Genomic DNA, 20,767 nt, shown 5'->3' with positions numbered 1-20,767 from the left:
GCCGCGGTCTCCTGCAGGGCTGCTTCGTTCAGGCCATCCAAGAATCTGTACAGCTCCTCCAAGACAGGTTTTGCTCCAATGAAATTGGTGCCTGGATCTGACAAGATCTTTCTTGGATGTCCCCTGATTGCTGTGAACCTTTGATAGGCAATCAGGAATCCTTCGGTTGATAGGGTGTTTACCAACTCTGTGTGGATGCCTTTGCTGGCCATGCAGCAAAAGACCACACCCCAGACTTTCAATGTTACTCTTTTTTTTTGTAATTTATTTTTTATTGAAGTTTATCATCAAACATTTCCATAAGATGCATTTCAGATACTGCACATATATACCATATAATCATATTTGTCACAAATCTCCACATAATAATTATCTGAGGTATATACTCATAGAAAGGAGAATATGATAATGGTTTGCATTTTGATTTCCACAACTTCTCCAGCAAACAGGGATGTTACTACCATAATGGGATTTCTGAGAGGATGTAATAAAATATCTTATCAAGTTTTTCCACCCGAACTCACTCCATTTCTGTGAACTGGTACACTTCCATTGATACCTCCATATTATTGTCAATTTTTCCTCAGATATTATCATCCCTCCTTCCTTCTCCCCTTTTTTTAGTGGATGAAGTCGAATGTGTTTTAAGATTTGACAAACTCTTATACACACTTGAAATGATTCTACTACCATTGTCTGAATTTTATGTTTTTCTAAATAACTCTATGGGAATGCCCCATTATCAAAGACTATTGGAGTGGGATACATAATGCCCTACAAGACATTTTTAAATGTGAAATACCCTTAGAGAGTAAAACCATATATTTTGGGTATAGACCTCAAGAATGGTTGAAAAGAGATAAATATTTAATGAACATACTGCTGGTGGCTGGTAAAAAGGCCCTTACCAGGAGATGGTTATCACAGGAGAGCCCAGCTTTGAATGTATGGATGGAAATTACAATGGACATTTACAAAATTTAATCATTAAGTTGGAACAATTTGATTCATACTGGGAAAAATGGTTTAACTACATAACACCTCATAGGCCTGATTTTATTCTCACAAGTCAATGAATATGTTGTTAAAAAAAAAGATCACTCCCTACTTTGTACATAGTTTTCTTTTCTTGATGTCATCTTTTACTTGGTAGGATCCGAAGCGGTCCACCGTTGTGAACGGGAACGGTGCAGCAGGTTCAGTTCTTTCTGGTGGCAAGTCACCCATTACTTGTTGACATTTTCTTGCCTTTGCCTTCCTGCAGAGCATGCAGCCATTGACAACTTTTTGGGCAATTTTCCTTCCCCTCATGACCCATGCCTTTCTTCTCATCTTGAGCAAGGTTCCGGCCACTCCGTCATGACTCTCATTGTGGGCCTCCCAAGTTAACAGTGTGGACACCCAGGCATCATAGGGCAAGATTAGGACACCAACTTGATCTTCTTTGAATATTTGCACTTGGCCACTGCAAACCAACAGCCCATAGTCTTGGTTTTTGTAGACTACCAGCTTGTCTGTAGTGGTGCTTGGGAAGATTGTGCCCTCTTGTGCTGCTAGGACGGGGGTCGGCAACCCGCGGCTCCGGAGCCACATGTGGCTCTTTTACGTCTGTGCTGCGGCTCCCTATTGCTTTGGGAAATAATTGGTTGTGGCGACCCTTTTCCTGGCACATCCGAACCGACTCACAATTAGATAGCCTACGGGGGTTTGCGAGCACAGAGCTTTGGAGCCTCTGCGCCACGGGGGGCAGGTTGAGGGAGGCTTAAAAGTGAGGCTGAAGATTTCAAATAAAGTTTTTTCCTTCGACTGCAGTTACCGACTCCGTGTCATAATTTTAGCGCTGCGTGTAGCACACCGCTACATGGTCAGTATTTAATTAAAATGTATTTTATGTTGGTTTTTTAGTTTTTGAAATGTAAATCTAAATTTGAAGATTATGGTGATCTTGTACAATCTAAATAAGACGTTGTGCTGACCCATTTCCTGACACATCCGAACCGGCTCACGATTAGCCAGCGTTCCGGCTAAGGGTGATAGCCTACGGGGGTTTGTGAGTACGTGTCTTTTGCAGCATCCGCGCCATGGGGGGGCGGGTTGAGGGAGGCTTAAAAGCAAGGCTGTTTAGTTCGAATAAAGCTATCTTTGACTGCAGTTTACTGACTGCATGTGGCACACCGCTACAACGTGTTTTTATCGCTGGCTGTCCAGAGGGGAGGTGCTGAAACGCTTTGTCGCGCGTCTGGAAGAAGTGAAAACTTTCCTGGGCAGCAAAGGGCTCAACTTTCCTGAGCTGGAACAGCCAGAGTGGCTGGAAAAGCTACACTTCATGGTAGACATGACAGCGCACCTGAACACGCTGAACACAGCTCTTCAACGGGGTAAGGACGTACAGCCCTGCACATGTTGGAGGATGTTTTGGCATTCGAGCGCAAGTTGACGTTGCTTGCCAGAGATTTACAGAAAGGCACATTGTCTCACTTCCCCAATTTGAGAGAGTTCAAACAAGGTCACGACATGATAATTTCGGAGTATTTACATTGGGCAATCATCGCAATGCAAACATCGTTTGGGAAACGCTTCTGTGAGTTCAGAGAGGAAAAAAACACATTATCCTTCCCGGTCACTCCCCTAAGCATCGATCCATCCCTACTGAATACGACTGCATTGGCAGGTGTGAGTCAACCTGAACAAGTATGATAAATATTTTAATTGTCTATTATTTTACGTATATTCATATGTTTTCATTGTTCAGTGAAATAGTCCTTTTATTTTTCAGGTTGACAGCTGGCTGACGTTATTTTTGGTTTGCTGCTGGCGGAAAATTTAAGTTCGGCGTTTTTCATAAATACAAGAAGGACTCAAATAGACATTAAGTATTTTACTTAAAAGTAACCTTCAACCCAATGTCTTTTTTTCGGAGTTCAAAATGTTTTTGTTGCATGCAGAAATGTAATTTCGTTTTCTCTGCAGGAGTTCATCAATTTCATAAATGCAACACATTATAGTTTGTTTATACATAGCATAAAGGCAAAACAAAACGTTGTATGCAGTGTTATTTCATTTTAAATGTCAAACGGGTTTTGCGGCTCCCAGTGTTTTCTTTTCTGTGGGAAACTGGTCCAAGTGGCTCTTTCAGTGGTAAAGGTTGCTGACCCCTGTGCTAGGAAAATGTCTCTTAGAGCATCTTTTCGTTCCCTTACTGAGATGACTCCTGCCAAAGAAACTGCCTCCCACTTTGGACTGTCTACGGCTTAATTTTGTCCAATGAACTTTTTTGCTGCTGTCCAGACCCATGTAACTGTCTTGACGAGTCGAGTTAGAACACCGAACCGCTTGATGTCCACAGGGCTTCGGATGGCTTACACTGCAGGCAGTCTCCATTGTTCTTTTTTGACCTGGTACTGTTTTTGTGCTGGTTCTTGTTTCTTTGCCTTGGCCCTTGTCAAAGCAGCAACAAATGCCTTCTTTTGCACCTTGTTGATGCTTTCCCTGGCAGTGGCTGCGAGTTCTTTGCCTGATTTCATTGGCCACTCACTCACTGGCAAACTCAAAAACTGTGGTCCGTTTTGCCACTCTGAGTCTTCATCCAGGTCTTAAGGGCTGGCTCCTCTGGTGATTACATCAGCAATAGTTTGCAGACCAGGAATCCACTGCCAGTCCTGGATCCCTGTGCTGTTTTCAATCTTTCTGATCATATTTGCAAAGAATGTTTGATAGCCGTATCTTTCACGCTGTATTGAGCCAAGGACTGCTTGGCTATCAACGAAATGGTACCACCTCCCAACTTGGATTCGGTTATGCAGCTCAAAGTACTTTCTCAGGTGTGAGGCAAACACTGCTCCACACATCTCTGATTTGACAGCATCACCTTTGTGATCCAAGGGAGTTAATTTGGCTTTAGACTCCACTAGCCTGACAATCGAGTCCTGGTCCGAGTTCCACCTTAGGTGCATCACTGCTCCATAGGCGAGCTCGCTTCCATCAGAGAAAGTGATTGCCCAGGGTTCCTAAGTGAAGCTTGGGGGAGTCAGTGCCCTGGTGAACTTTCCCTTGCTAAGTTGAACATACTCCTCAAAGAGCATAATTGCATCCTCCTTAAGGCCATCTGAGAGTGTTATGTCCCATGTGTCTTTGACTGGACACCTTTCGCCCTTTGCCTCTTGGAACGCCCTTTGTACCAGAACAGCTCCCTTCAGCTTAGCAGGAGTTCTCCTCGTGTCAAGGGGTTTGGCGTGTGGTCTCTGATTTGCTCTTGTAGAAGGTCTTGGTCAAGACTCATTTTTTTTCTTTCTCTTCGAGAAATCGATGGCAATCATGACATGGAGCTTGTCCTCTTCTACTATGTAGCCCAGGCCAAGTGCCTTGTTGTCATCATCACACATTTGGTCTGGCAAGACCATGGTTTCTGCTTTGGACTTCTCCAGCTTGTCATTGCACTCTTTCCTTCCACTTTGCCCAGAGAAGACCCAAGGCTTGAGCTCGAAACCTCCGGCCTTCAGGATCTGCTCCACATTTACTGTGATGGATTTCAGCTAGTCAAGGTTGTTGTGGGATGTGAGAATGTCTTCAATGTAGCTGTCGTGTTGGAGCACCTGCTCCTCTTTGAGGTGGGCGAAAGGAGGGAGGTTAGCAGTTTTGTGCATTGCTATCTGCAAAATGCACCCTGCTTCTGTATCTCCGATGTTCACTCTTGTGATTGCATATTCCCCCAGCTCCTCATCCTCGGAGTCTTGCCAGAGGAATCTATGCAGGTGCACTTTTCAGTCTTCCAACCAAATCAAATTGTACATCTTTTTTATGCCACCCAGAGCAGCGTTTACTCTACCCCTGAATCTGAGTAGGACAGTGCGAATCTGGTTGAGGACATCTGGACCTTTCATTAGCCGGTCATTCAAGCTCATGCCTCTGAACTTTGAGCCGACACAGACAGCTCCTCAAAGAGATCAAGATGTGCTCCTCCAGCAATCTTCCCCAGTCTTCCATCCCACATAGTCTTGTCTATGGCTTATGAGTAAATTTATTTCTCCGAGTCTCACAAGTTCATCAAGCGGTATGTCTGGGAAGAATTTCTGCAGTTGCTTCGGTGTCACATATTTGTGGACATTTGCAATGCTGTCTAGTCTATAACAAACCAATTGGTGTGATTCGAGAGTGCCCTTGGGAGTGTTTACTCTGATTTTTAGAAGGTGCCGCTTTGTCTCCACCTGAACCTTCATCCCCTGCCCCCCAACTCCATGGATGATGAGAGTGATTTCCTCACTTCTGAGATTCAGTCTGCTTGCAGCCTTGGGGGTTATATAATTGGTGTCTGAAGCCAAGTCAATTAACGTCGATTTTTTGTCCAGCATTAGCTGCGACCTCGAGAAGCATCATAATCACTGACAGCTCTTACAATCCACTTTCCACCAGAAGGCCCGGTTTATCTTTCACAGCACTGAAGGCTCTGGATGCAGTGTTTGAAAATAGATCACAAAATTGTTTGCCCAATTCTGGTAGAAGTTTGCTGAAGAACGCCTTTAGATCCTCTGTTTACTTCTTCCTGCCTTTATCTTCCTCTAGACCGAATCTGCTCTTTTTCTGACCTGCGCTGCTTTTCTTTATTTCAGCATTGGGGCACAGATAGAAATGATGCTCAGGAGTATGCTCATCCTTGCAGTTTTGGTTTTTACACAGATAGGTGGGCTTGCAGTATGAACTGTCATCATGAACCTTGAGACACCTCTTGCATGCCCCCAACTTTCTTACTGCAGCCTTTTTCTCTGGTAGCTTTAGCACTCGAAACTGTTTGCAAAAGTAGAGCTTCCTTTTGTGCTTTCCATCACCGCAGAGTACACACCCTGCATGGTCATTGCCTGACTTGGTTGACTTGGTTCTGTCATGTCTTAGCCCTGGTTTCTCTTCTACTTGGCTCTTCATCCCTCAGTTGTTCGAGCTGCTCATATATGCCCTCTTATCTGGTGCCACAGCATTTCTCCTGTCCGTGACATAGACCAGCCATTCCTTTTTGAGAGTTTCTGCAAGCTTACTTTCAATTGATTTTGTCACCAGCGGATTTTTGATGGCACCCGCGTCTCCAAGGTCACTCAAATCTTGAAGTGCCTTCTCCACAGCTTGAATTAATTCCACGATTTTCCGTGGCTGATGATTTCCGGCAGCTGGCATTTTCTGTAACTCTTCCACTGTTTCAATAGCAATGCACATTCGATTTCCATAGCGGTTTTCTAGAACACGGAAGATGTCAGTGTTATAAGTAGTGAGGCGAAGGTCTCTTCTGATTTTGTCATTAAGACTGTCCAGTAGTTGAACCTTTTTCACCTCTCTTGAACCAGTTGGCTCTTCCTGCCCCTGGAGTGTTTCCAGTCTTTCTCCATCTGTGAAAATCACATTTGTTGCCAGTAAACTTGGGAAGAGCCATCGGTTTCAATCTGATGGCTGGCGTGGAAAAATTGGAGGAAAAGCCCAATGCCATCGGTGCTAGTCTTTCAGCATCATCCTTTCTGCCTTGCCTGTATGAAGTGGGCCTTCTTGGAAACCAATTTGAGGATGTGGAGTTCGAGCCCCTTTAGGTGACTCTGAAGGTCCTTCTGATCCCCTGGCGGGATCCATCATTTCCACTGACCATGCACCTCCTTCACTGTCTTTACCAGTTCTTGCAGGTGGTTAAGCATGAAGTCATATGCTTCCCGGTTGCCATCAGGTTGTACAGCAGTAGTGTTTTTACATTCATCCTCTGCTGCTTATAGTGTTGCGAACAATTTAACATTTCCAAAGTTGGTGCAGAGTCTCCTGGATTAGGCTTCTGAACTCCTTTAGTTTCAACTCACACTCATTTGCCATTTTTGCCAGGTTGCCGTTCAGTTAACACAGCTATTTCCTCTGTGTTCAGCTCCGCCTGCAGTACTGCATTGAATCCGGCCTCCAAATCATCATCATGACTTTCTTGGCTTCTATTGTGAGTTCATTGAAACTGACTCTGTGCTCCTCTTCAGACATGTCTTCATAGGTCCTGGTAATAATGTTGGCCAGACGAGAAAATAACCTTTTTGCTGTCGTTCGCTCTACCTTGAGTTGCTCAACTAATTTCCCAATAGCTTGATCAGCCATGTTTGATTTCCTCTGCAGGCTGTTCACAGGTGAGAAGGTAAGTACAACTTTTTAATGATGCTTTGATTTTTTTTATCTTAACTTGATTTTCTTCCTTTTTCAGGATTCCAGGTTATTGCTCCTGCTGTTCCAGCTCAAAGCTCCCAGATTTCTGTTTCCTGGTCCTTCAGTTTCCTGGTCAACCAGTTTTTTCACTGTCAAGTTGGATTTCTTTTTCTTCTTTGAACATGTGCAGCTTCCCCACTTGAAAGAGACTGAAGGTTTTTTAACTGGATTCCACCCAATGACCAAAAGACTTTTCCTTTTTCCTCCTTTTATTTTTCGCAAGTGCAGCAGTTTGATCATTCCATTAGTTCCAACAACCATTAGTCATTAGCCATGAGGTGAAAAAACGGCTGCCTCTCCGGACTTTGTAGCCGGATTCTACCTGCACAGACTCCGCTCTCTAACAGACCACTATGTTTTCAAACTGGGTGACCCTTCCCGAAGGCTCTCAAGCTCTTCTTAAACCTTGCACCATTTCCCAGAGGCACCTGCGTGTGATGATCCCCGTGACGAAGCTAGCGCTAACCCAAACGCAGTGACAGCAGTGCTCTTTTCCGTGAAACAGTCTCAAGCTATTTAAAGTTCAGCATCTTACTGCAGATTCCAACGCTGCTCACGGACTGCCGCTGTGATGCTGCAGGGTTCCCCCAGTGTTCCGGGCAGAAGCCGCACTCAGGCAGCAGGTTCCAACAGGTCTATTAGCGGATCCTTGCTATTACTTTTAAATTTTTTTTTCTTTTGCCTCTAGGTCCCAATACTTTCTAGAAACTCTAGTTTGACTTGTCACAGACAGTAGGTAGCACCTAAAATATTTTTAAACATGGTGGCAAGCCCACCATCTCATCTACTCGGCCTTGGTACACTTAATCTGTCATAGCCAGAGAGGGACAGTTCAGATAACTGGCTGTATTCATTTGGCTTTAACTAGGTCTCGGTTAAGAACATAAAACTAAGGTCTGTAGAGGTAATCAAATCATTTAAGCTAAAAGTCTTATTTGAAAGGGGTCTCATATTTAGAAGAGCTGTCTTAAACAGAGAGTGGTGCAGCAGGGGAGGTAGATTTTAAGAGTAGAAGGTTATTTCTCTTGACACCTTTAATAGGATAGTTCAGTCCAGTCTGGGGGCCCTTCCATTGACAATAGTCTCAATTGGAATGGTAATATTTACAGAATTGGTGGAGGAAGTAGTTAGGGATGGATCACATGTGCCATTGATGATAAATAGTCATACACCTGGGTTTGCCAGAATGCAATGGACTGCGTTTGCAGACAGTATCCCTATGTAAAGACCATCAGCTTTAAAAAATGTGGCAACATTTCCAAAATACATGAAAGTTGTCAATGAAACCAAAGCTCAGCACTCTACATTGCATCTGAAGCAAATCATACAGACTAAGGAGCCTGCTAAAACACCCAGAGCTGCAACCCAGTGTGGGAGTTGGCCTTGCCACTGACTTTTAGAAATTCAAAGGGACCACTTAAGTTGCATTTGAGCTGCTCAGATTGTTGCTGAACAATGTCATTTTTCCAATGTGAAAATGATAATTTTTACAGAGAGGTAGACAGTTAGGAGGCAATGGAGTTTGCACATTATATCAGAGACATTAGCACTGGGAAAACAAAGAGTCACATTTAGTTTTGACTTGATGTCGCTGACGATGGAATCGCCAATTCTCAGCATTGTTGGAGGTAGGGGAGACGATCATGGAACCTGTGGTGGCATTGTGGCCTGGGTAGCAGCCGAAAGCTACCTTGCTTAAGGTCCAGTGGAGGTGGCGACATACCTGCTAGTGGTCCGCAGCAGAGTGCAGCTGCTGGTGGAGACTGTCTTACCACTCGCGAGTGAGTTCCTGATGCCCCCAGCAATGGAAGATGAGATCAGCCCGTCCTTGTTCATCCAGGACGCTGAATCTATTCTGTAGTTGGAATTATTGTTGGATTGGTGGAGGAATGGACCACTTGCATCTTCGTACAACTGTCCAAGATCCTGCTAAGCATGAGTTGAGCTGAATGATGCCAGTTGAATTCAGGGCTCATTTGGCTTGGCTAGAGCAGCCTCTGAACCCAATCCAGGAGACGGTGGAGCCAAGCTCTCTTCCAATGATAGCTATGGCACCTACAGTACTAAGGAGCTGAAAAACTGCTTGCCATCCTTGATCTGATGAGGCTGGGATACTTTCCCATCTAGCTCAGCAATTTTTTGGTCACAGTGAAGACAGCCCCTCACAGACAGGCAGGGAGGTGAAAGTGGTAAGGTCCCAGTCTCACAACCAGCTGTGCGCTGTACAGACTATAGATATGGATAGATCAATGGCCCTGCAGATCCAGTTAAATTGTTAAAAGAGAGCTGCAGGTCATTGTACTAAAGACCTATTAAACTGAACAAAATGTTTCAAAACAAAAACAGATGAGAAAGGACTCCTACGCATCTAGCCAAGCTGTACGTGTTCAATTCCAACAGTGGCATCTGTTGGAGAAGCGATGAATGGCCTGTTCACAAAAAATACAAGGTAAACCCAAAACCAGAGAATTACCATCCAATTATTTTTTTTAAAAACTGAAGGCGTGATTGACATTGATATCAAATCACACTTTTTTCACCTGCAACCTATTTAGTTATGTCAAGTTGGATTGTGCCAGAGCCATTAGGTTCTAGACCTTTTCATAGCCTCAATCCAAGCATGGAACAAAGAACTGAATTCAGAAGGAAAAAGCTTGAATGGAGTCCTTTCTCACACAAGAGAAGGTGGCTGCCATTGTCAGTGCTGACAGAGCATCATGGCAGGTATTCCCCAGGACAGGCTTAGACCCAACCAGCAGCTTCATCAGTGACCTTCTTTTCATCAGGAGGTGAGATGTTGGGAGGCAAGCTGATGATTGCACAGTCTTCAATATCATTACTCATTCTTCAGTAAAGGAAGCAGCTCAAGGGTGCGCACAGTAAGACTTGGGCAACATTTCAGATATAGTCGATAACATTTTATTTATTTAGAGATACATTGTGAAGCAGGTCCTCCCAGTTCTTTGAGCCATGCTGCCCAACAATCCCCAAATTTTATTGCAGCTTAATCACAGGACAATTTACAATGACCAATCAACGTATTAACCGTAAAAGCCATCAAAGTTTCAAGCAATAACCACCTCCAAAAACAGAGTGCATCTAACCTGCTGTCCTTGAAGTTCCTGATATTGTCTTTGCTCGAAGCCCTGTCAATTTTCTGGAGGTCATCCCCGATCAGGAACTCAGATGGACTAGATGGGAAAATGGCAAACTCCCCAATCCAGGCAACATCCTTGTAAATCCCCTCTGCACCCTTTCTATGATCTCTATGTCCTTCCTGTACTGAGGTGATCAGAACTGAGCAATTTTGTAAAATGCTTCACAAAAAGCTATTTTATTTTTCATCATTTCCTCTTATTATTCTTGAAGGTTGAGTGAACTAGATCCTTTCTCCTTGGAGAGATGGAGGACGAGAGGTGACCTGATAGAGGTGTACAAGATAATGAGAGGCATCGATCATGTGGATAGTCAGAGGCTTTTTCCCAGGGCTGAAATGGCTAGCACGAGAGGGCACAGTTTTAAGGTGCATGGAAGCAGGTACAGAGGAGATGCCAGAAGATGTTTTTTTTTTAAAGCAGAGAGTGGTGAGGGCGTGGAATGGGCTGACAGCGGCAGTGGTGGAGGCGGAAATGACAGTGTCTTTTAAGAGACTCCTGCATGGATACATGGAGCTTATAAAAATAGAGGGCTATGGGTAAGCCTAGGTAGTTCTAAGGTAAGGACATATTCAGCACAGCTTTGTGGGCTGAAGGGCCTGTATTGTGCTGTAGGTTTTCTATGCTTCTATGTGGCTAAACGTTGGATGCCTGCATTTCCTATGCAGTAATGACTACTCTAAAATGTTTTCATTGATCGCAAAAAAAGTGGGGACACAAAGGTTGTGAAATCCACTATGTACCGAAAATATAAAGTCTTATAATAAGCTTATTTTTAAGACACAAGTGCAATCAGTTTGGATAAGTGAAACTGATCTTAAGCAAATGCCTGGATTCTGCTTGCAGTTGAATTTTAGACAGGTTCCTAAGCTCCATCAAAATAAATACTGCTACTAAATATTTCATATTCAATACTTCAGATTGCTTCTGCAAGGTTCAAACCAAGAAGTAGTCGTCACTATTTGCAATGCATTTCCACAAGTTATACAAACTAGAGTATAAAATGCAGATGCTGGTAACCAACTAACAACCAGAACATACAGTACAGTAACTGTAATACCAAGTAGCATGGAGGTTCAGTAGCTATGAATTCCAAATATCGCATTGGAAACTTCATTATTTTATTTGTAATTGTGTTAATGCAACATCCTTGCTGAATGGAGTTCTTATCTAGGATTGGTAGGCAAAACCAGACAGCAACGATGATTGAAATAGAAAGGGTGTAGCGGTGTGCTACTCGCAGCGCTGAGATAACGACACATAGTCGATGAGCTGCAGTTGCAAAGAAAGGTTTATTCAAACTTGGCGGCCTCGCTTTAAAGCCTTCCTAATCCCGCCCTCCCCGGGTGGGAATACTGTAGGGGGTAGGTATTCACAGTCCCATCCCGCACATGGATTTCTCCCCCTGTTGGTGAAGCAGGCTTGGCGCCCTCTTTGGGACCTGCTTCGATGCCGGCGCACGCTGATTTGTGAGCCGGTTCGAGTGCGCTGGGAAGTGGGTCGCTACATAACCCCACACCTCCCCAGAACCGGCAATAAACCCCCCAATGTCCACAGTCTGGGTCGGACTCTGTTTGGGAGGTCCGCCTCTGCGCCGTGGTGCCGGAATCTCGACCGGCTGCGCCAAGTCCACATGGGTCAGTTTCGGTCCATCGTGAAAACCTCCTCTTTCCCCCACAATGTCCAGCACGAATGTGGACCCGTTGTTTCTGATCACTGTAAACGGCCCCTCGTAGGGCCGCTGTAGCGGTGCCCGATGTCCGCCCCATCATACAAAAACAAACTTATAGTTTTGCAGGTCTTTGGGTACGCAGGTCGGGTTCTGCCCATGCTGCGAAGTGGGTATGGGGGCCAGGTTACCGAGCCTCTCGCATAGTCTGCCCAGGACTGCTGCGGGTTCTTCCTCTTGCCCCCTTGGAGCTGGTATGAACTCTCCTGGGATGACCAGGGGTGCGCCGTACACCAACTCGGCCGACGAGGTGTGCAGATCTTTTTTGGGCGCCGTGTGGATTCCGAGCAGGACCCAGGGAAGCTCGTCCACCCAGTTAGGCCCTTTGAGGCGGGCCATGAGAGCCAACTTCAGGTGGTGGTGGAAACGCTCCACTAGTCCGTTCGACTGTGGGTGGTAGGCAGTTGTTTGGTGCAGCTGTGTCCCCAAAAGGCTGGCCATAGCTGACCACAGGCTGGAGGTGAACTGGGCGCCTCTGGCGGAGGTAATGTGGGCCGGTACACCAAAGTGAGATACCCAGGTGGCGATCAGTGCTCGAGCGCAAGATTCAGAGGTGGTGTTGGTGAGCGGGACCGCCTCTGGCCATCTTGTGAACCTGTCCACGATAGTCAGGAGGTGCCGCGCTCCACGCGACACTGGCAGGGGGCCCACGATAGCCATATGAATGTGGTCGAAACGCCGGCGGGTGGGGTGGAACTGCTGCGGCAGGGCTTTGGTGTGCCGCTGCACCTTGGCTGTTTGGCAGTGCATGCACGTTTTGGCCCATTCACTGACCTGCTTGTGGAGTCCGTGCCAAACAAACCTGTTGGCTACCATCCGAACGGTTGTCCTGATGGAGGGGTGTGCTAAGTTGTGAATGGAGGCTGCTGAAACGACGGGGCGGGGTTGGCCGGTGGTGACATCACAGAGTAGGGTCCTCTCATCTGGGCCTATGGGGAGGTCCTGGAGCTGCAAACCAGAGACTGCAGTCCTATAACTAGGGATCTCCTCGTCTGCCTGCTGCGCCTCTGCCAGTGCTTCATAGTCTACCCCCGGGACAGAGCTAGGATGTTAGGGCAGGAGAGGGCGTCCGCCATGACACTGTTCTTTCCCGAGACGTGCCAGACATCCGTCGTGTATTCGGAGATGTAGGACAGATGTCACTGCTGACGGGGCGACCAGGGGTCGGATGCTTTCGTGAATGCAAAGGTAAGAGGACTGTGGTCCGTGAACGCGGTGAAGGGCCTACCTTCTAGGAAGTACCTGAAATGCCGGATTGCCAGGTATAGCGCCAACAGTTCCCGGTCGAAAGCACTGTATTTGAGCTCGGGTGGTCGTAGGTGTTTGCTGAAAAATGCCAGGGGTTGCCAGCGACCCTCGATGAGTTGCTCCAGTACCCCACCGACTGCCGTGTTAGATGTGTCCACTGTGAGGGCAGTAGGGACGTCCATTCTGGGGTGCACTAGCATAGCGGCGCTTGCAAAGGCTTCTTTGGTTTTAATGAAAGCGGCTGCGGACTCCTTGCCCTTACCTGACATCAGGGCGAACAGGGGGCGCATGATTAGGGCAGCTGAAGGGAGGAAGCAGTGGTAGAAATTCACCATATCCACGAATTCCTGAAGGCCTTTGATTGTTAACTGTCGGCTAACTATTACTTGGATTGCACTACTTGTATGTATAATCTATATTTTCATTTATATTTATCACTATTATTGTTATGAGCAGAGAGACAACATCTGCCGGAAGTAAATTCCTTGTGTGTGCACAGGTACTTGGCGATTAAAGTCTGATTCTGATTGTGTTAGGTCGGGGGAAATGGCGGACAGAGGGGTTGCCCTGTCTTTAGTAATCCTGTGGCCCAGGAAGTCGATGGTGTCGAGCCCGAACTAACATTTGGCCGGGTTGATTGTCAGGCCGCATTCACTCAGTCGGGCATAGAATTGACAGAGGTGGGACAGATGCTCCTGACGACTGCTGCTGGCTATGAGGATGTCGTCGAAATAGATGAAAGCGAAGTCCAAGTCATGTCCCACCGCGTCCATTAACCGCTGAAACGTCTGTGTGGCATTCTTCAGGCCGAATGGCATGCGGAGGAACACGAAAAGGCCGAAAGGGGTGATGAGTGCCGTTTTGGGGACGTCGTCCGGATGCATCCGGATTTGATGGTATCCCCGAACAAGGTCTACCTTGGAGAAGATCCGTGCGCCGTGCAGGTTTGCTGCAAAGTCCTGAATGTGCGGCACAGGGTAGCGGTCCGGTGTTGTAGCCTCATTCAACCTGCGGTAGTCGCCGCATGGTCTCCAGCCCCCTGTGGCTTTGGGCACCATGTGCAGGGGGGAGGCCCATGGGCTGTCGGACCGTCGTATGATCCCCAATTCCTCCATCCTCTTGAACTTCTCCTTCGCCAGTCAGAGATTGTCCAGGAGAAGCCTTCGAGCACGGGCATGGAGGGGTGGTCTGTGTCGGGATGTGGTGCAGTACGCCGTGTCTAGGCATGGCTGCCATGAACTGCGGTGCCAGAACCGATGGGAAATCCGCCAGGACTCTGGTGAAGTCATTGTCGGACAGCGTGATGGAGTCTAGGTGTGGGGCCGGCAACTGGGCTGCACCCAGGGAGAATGTTTGAAACGTCTCGGCGTGGACCAGTCTCTGCCTTGGCAGGTTGAACAGTAGGCTGTGAGCTCGCAAAAAATCCGCCCCCAGGAGAGGTTGGGCCACGGCGGCCAGTGTGAAGTCCCACGTGAACCGGCTGGGGCCGAACCGTAGCTGCACCGTATGGGTGCAGTAGGTCCTTACTGTGCTGCCGTTCGCAGCCCTCAGGGTGGGACCCGGTGCTCTGTTGCGGGTATCGTAACTCGTTGGAGGTAAGACACTGATCTCGGCTCTGGTGTCGACCAAAAAGCAGCGTCCCGACCGCTTGTCCCAGACATACAGGAGACTATCCCAATGGCCAGCCGCCGTAGCCATCAGCGGCGGCTGGCCCTGGTGTTTCCCGGGAACTTGCAGGGCGGGCTACAGTGGCAGGCTTCTGTGCCCCACCGGTGGTGGTAAAAGCACCATTGTTCATTGGCCTCCTCACCCCTGCCTCTGGGGTTAGCGGGCTCTATGGCTGGGCCTGGTCGGGTGTGCTGCTGAGAGAGTGGTCTGGTGATCAGTGCGACGGATGCCCCACTCTCCTTCTTGGCTTTCCACAGCAAGTCCACCCGGGCCGTCACCTTCTGGGGGTCGCTGAAATCCGCGTTGGACAGCAGCAGGCGTACGTCCTCGGGCAGCTGCTCCAGGAACGCCTGCTCAAACATGAGGCAGGGCTTGTGTCCTCTTGCCAGGGACATCATCTCGTTCATCAAAGCCGATGGTGGCCTGTCCCTCAAACTATCCAGGTGCAGTAAGCGGGCAGCTCGCTCGCGCCGTGAGAGTCCGAAAGTCCTTATGAGCAAGGCTTTGAATTCTGTGTATTTGCCATCCGCTGGGGGCGATTGTATGAACTCTCAACCTGGGCAGGTCTCCTGGTTGAGGGAGCTCACCACGTAGTAGTAACGTGTGGAATCCCAGGTTATCTGCTGAATGTGGAGTTGGGCCTCTGCCTGCTGGAACCATAGGTGAGGTCGCAGCATCCAGAAGCTTGGCAGTTTTAACAAAACTGCATGAACAGATGCAGCGTCGTTCATCTTCGGCCCAAATATCGTTTGGGCTGTAGGGGTCACCAATTGCAGCGGTGCGCTACACGCAGTGCTGAAATAATGGCACTGAGTCGGTGAGCTGCAGTTGCAAAAAAAAGGTCTATTCAAACTTCGGGCCTCGCTTTAAAGCCTTCCTGGTCCCGCCCGGGGAGGGCGTATTCACAGTCCCGTCCTAAGCGCGGGCTTTTCCCCTTGCTGGTGAAGCAGGCTTGCCGCCCTTTTTGGGACAGGCTCAATGCCGGCACGCGCCGCTTGGTGAGCCGGTTCGAGTGAGCTGGGAAGTGGGTCACCACAAGGGAACCTTTTTACAACGTTATTGTCAACCTCTCTTGAATTATCTATTTTCCCAAGTTGGTTCTCAATGCACAAATTGTTCTGAATACAAAGAAGTGCGAGGTATTTTGCAAGACGATCTTAATAAAAATTTAGTTGTTCAGTAAGTGTCATAGCTGTACATCTAGACAGCAGTTTTAGCTAGAAAGTGAAATAGTTTCAGCCTAGTTTCATGCAACTATGAAGTGCATGAACAGGTTAAAACTCAGATATGATACCTGGAATTGAAATTGCTTGCTAATGCATGCAGTCCATCCTTGAAGAATGGTGTCAGAGTAAACACATGCGGGATCTTTATTTTTGAAGATAAAGGGGGACAAAGCACACATGGAAGTTTTATTTGATCTTACGATCTATAGAGCCACTAAAGGGAAGGGTGATGACCAACTGCATGGTAAGCTGACTGCTGTAACTTTTTCAAAATTAAATAATTAGTAACTTTGCATACTTAAAATTGAATGTGATGACAGTGAAAAATCTCTGGATGAATACTTCTCATAAAGGTTTAATTCTGCACATTGCAACATGCAAATTTGCAGAGTAGGATAAAGACTATGGGATTTGAGCTGTCATATATAAGCAGCTATATAAACCATCATTAACACTCCAGTTATGTTGTACTAACTCACCGTAATAGTTTACACTGTTAATGATCCGCACCCCACCTTCAGCACTGTGAGTTGACAGCAGGAGAATTTCAAACAGTTGTTTTTCCTCAGGATTCAACTCCAGCAACCTTTTATTTACCATGTTAACAGCCTGAAAGAGATAATGATGGGAATTAAGCCGCAGTCAGGCAGATATGACTATTCATTTATAATTTTGTATTATTGTCAAAAATTAACTAGGTATTTACTTAAGGTCAAAAATATCTTTAGATGGCTTAGTACAGCAAATCACCTATAATTACTTCAATTAATTAGTTCAAAGTGTAATCCTTATTGTTATGTGGAAAACTGTAGAGATATTCTGTATCAGCAACGAGGTGCATTGTCATTTATTTTGTTTAAGTGGTACTGATTCAGAAAATTCCTTGATGTTCTTTAAATATTACCAAGGGACCTTGAACACAAAGCACTGGAACAAACAGGGAGTGCTCCCAGTTGAACAGCTCGTGACATCTCCCAGTTCTCCAGAGGATACAATACAATCAGTGCTCTGCAGAAACAACCTGAGCATGAGACTCAAAACCCAAAGAGGCAGTTGATTGCAGTCTAGTCAGTTTGGGATTAGCTACCTTTCTGGTTGGGTGCCGGTGACTAGTTGTGTGCCACAGGGGTCAGTGTTGGGACTGCTTCTTTTCACTTTGTATGTCAATAATTTCGATGAAGGAATTGATAGATCTGTGGAAATGTTTGCAGACAATTCAAAGGTGGAAGGGCGGGCAGTTTTGTGGGGACCTTCTCTGAATTATTTTTAAAACCTTCAATTTGTTGTTTAAACTCAGATGTTGGCTATTATTAATTTTTATTATATGAGAAGGTATATATCTTCTTTTCTACTTAATGAACAACTTTGGTCTTGATAGGGGTTAGATTTGTTATTTTTTTAATAAGTTAGTATAGTTCAATATAACTATTGTTTAACTTATACGAATACAGGGTAAAGAGATTGCTATTATGAACAGATATAAAGTAATTGGTAGTTTTTAAAAAATCTTTATTGACCTTTTTATATACACTCTCTTGTACTCTGTATTCTTCTATGTAGAAACTAATAAAAATATTGGAAAAAAGGAAGGGCAGGTAGTGTTGAGGAAGTAGGGTGACTCCTGAATGACTTGATTCCCCAGATTTGGGGAATGGGCAAAGACATAGCAGATGGAATGTAATGTAGGGGAAGCATACAGTCATACACTTTGGCAGGAGGAATAAAAGCATGGACTATTTTGTAAATGGGAGAAAATTCAAAAATCAGAGGTGCAGAGGGACTTGAGAGTCATCTGGCAGGATTCCCTAAAGGTTGAGTCAATGGTTAGGAAGGCAAATGCAATGTTAGCATTCATTTTGAGAGGACTAGAATACTAAGGCAAGGATGTAATGCTGAGGTAATAGTGAGCAGTTTTGGACCCCTTGTCTGAGAAAGGATATTAGAGAGAGTCCAGAGGACATTCACAAGAATGATCCCAGGAACAAAAGGGTTAACATACAAGGCGAATTTGCTGGCTCTGGTCCTGTACTTGCTAGGGTTTTGAAGAATGGTGGGGCAGGGGAAATTTCATTGAAGCCTATCATATACTAAAAGGCTGAGATAGTGTGGATGTGGAGAGGATGTTTTATATCATGGAGGAGCATAGGACCAGAGGGAACAGCCTCAGACTTGAGGGATGTTCATTTAGAACAGAGATGAGGAAGTATTTCTTTAGTGAAATCTGTGAAATTCCTTGCCACAGGTGGTTGTGCAGGCCAAGTCGCTGGATATATTTAAGGCAGTGGTTGACAGGTTTTTAATTAATCAGAGTATCAAAGGAAACAGGGAGAAAGCAAGAGAATGGAGTTGAGAGGGATAATAAATCAGAATGGCATAATTTTGCTCCTTGGTCTTATGGTCTTTACAAATATCATTAATATCAGCTCCCTCCGGAACTGAATTTAAGAGATTTGTTTTAAAGTTCATATTTTTCCTCACTTCCGTGTCCCATGGACAGATGCTCTGTCCCAAGCTTTCCACTGCTGGCAACATGAAACAGGTACAAAAGAAATCCTGCAGTTTTGAAGTTTGGAAACATCATTTCATATGTAAAACCCTCTTGTTTACTATCTTTCTGAAATGTATTTAAATAATGTTAGTTCATGTTAAGTATGCAAAAATAAGTCCTTTTCTGAGATCATAAGGGTCTACCTTCAACTGATGTGTTCAATCCAGTTATATGATTATTTGCAGCTATTGGGCCAAATGTTGCCGATATTAAAACCAAAAGTCCCATTGTGCAAAAGTTCAAATGACATTTCGGGCCGAGACCCTTCATCAGGATTGTAATGCACAAAATGTTGGAGGATCTTAGCAGGTCAGGCCTGACGCACGGTATCGGCCTGAAATGTTGACTGTTCATACCCTCTCCACCTCTCTCGCATAAATGCTACCTGACCGCTACCTGACCTGACCTGACCTGACCTCCAGCTTTTCGTGTATTCCTCTGGATTGCCAGCGACGACAGAATCTCTTATTTCATGAGGAGTTCCCAATGAATAGAGAACAGAAAGAATGCAGATTTGCTTCCCTGTTTGTGCTGAGCAGGATGATCGTGACTTACAGTTGGGCAATATAATTGATTTAAACATGTTAAATCAGCCGAATGAGCTCTCTTCCTGATTTCTAAACTGAGGCTCAAGGTAGAGAATCAGTGTCTGGATTGCAAGGAAGAAACTTGAAATCAAATCATCTGCAGACACTCACTCAAAGAGAAGCTGGAGTCCAATGTACCAAAGGAATTGGCCTTCCAACCCGCTAGGATTATTTTATACTCAAAAAACATCTTAGGGTCACAGATCTGAGCAGCAAATGAAAATAAAACCATCAAGATGTTAAAGAAAAGGTTTTCTTTAATATCCATTAGAGTATTTGTGTAAAATATTGGACACCAAAAAAACTTTTGAAGAGTCATTCAGTTCGGCAACAAGAATTCCATGCCTTCATGTTGTTGTAGGGTGAAGCACAGCCCAAGTACTGGCACATGACGCCACTAAAGTGCACATGCACAAAGTTGGTTGAAAACGGGGGAACCATGTGACAATGATTAAACAAGTTTGATAACCACAGGCAAACATCAGTGAAGCTAGATTGTGGGGTGGGGGGAAGGGGGAGGGTGAGGCAGAGCAGAAAACAGACAGGAAATAAGTAACATTTAAAAGGATACACAAACTTGCAAACCTTTTCCCCTTTTAAGAATAGTTTTGAACTTTGTTAAAGCTGTTTCACTCAATATTAATATTTTTGTACTGTAGATAAATCAAAAGATTGCGGTTTCCTTCACAGGCTTTTCTATACAAAGGTGTCAATACTTAAACACAGAAGAGATGTGAAACTGTAATAGCTACGTATTAAACAGACATCAGACAGCACAGACAAATTCATGACTTGTCCATTTAGGTTTTGATACTGTACTGACTTAACTATGTAAAGTAAACTATAGCTTCAATCATTTGTTTTTATTTTTGCAATCACATTCCTTTGGATTTTATTCACTATCAGAGACAGTGTTTAAAAAAAGAAAATAAAAGTTCATTTTAATTAAGGTTCAGCCATTCTCCACATTCTCAACTCTGCTTTTGCTTCATTTGCTGCATGTTATTTTGAGTAAGACTTCTAATAAATGGAACTAGTCAGAAGTCCATTCAAAAGTCTGTGACAGCTATAAACAAAATTAATGGCCATATTTTCCAGTTACAGCAAATCCAGACTCTTTACACTTAATATTGCATTTTAACAAAAATTCTGAAGGTAAAAACAAAAAAAGTAATCAAGTAGACTAAAACGGAGGAGAAAGAGTAGAGTACAGCAGTGAAAGAAATTGGGCTGATGGGCAAAGAGCATAGTTGTTAAATGTGGAAGCTGTTTACAAATGACATAAGCTAAAGAGTGAAATATCACCTGGAAACATGAAGTAGTCAATCATTAATGTCAGGCTATTCCAGTTAACAGCATGGGCAGGGGAGAAGAAACTATTGCAGGAGAAACATTGG

At 45.2% G+C, this 20,767-nt stretch overlaps 1 protein-coding gene across 3 annotated transcripts in view; it reads right to left on the bottom strand.

Annotated features, from left to right (window-relative positions):
- Positions 1–20,767, bottom strand: part of LOC132397234 (cytosolic 5'-nucleotidase 1A-like) — a 76,118-nt gene that overhangs the window by 17,724 nt on the left and 37,627 nt on the right. For all 3 annotated transcript variants that reach the window (XM_059975702.1, XM_059975705.1, XM_059975703.1), the window contains one exon: positions 16,715–16,844. In XM_059975702.1, coding sequence (XP_059831685.1) covers positions 16,715–16,844 — 130 coding nt within the window. The remainder of the gene's footprint in view (positions 1–16,714; positions 16,845–20,767) is intronic.

The sequence above is a fragment of the Hypanus sabinus genome, chromosome 7, assembly GCF_030144855.1.
Source record: "Hypanus sabinus isolate sHypSab1 chromosome 7, sHypSab1.hap1, whole genome shotgun sequence".
Lineage (NCBI taxonomy): Eukaryota > Metazoa > Chordata > Chondrichthyes > Myliobatiformes > Dasyatidae > Hypanus > Hypanus sabinus.
Note: the sequence above shows the minus strand (reverse complement) of the source record. Positions and strands in the feature narration are given on the sequence as shown.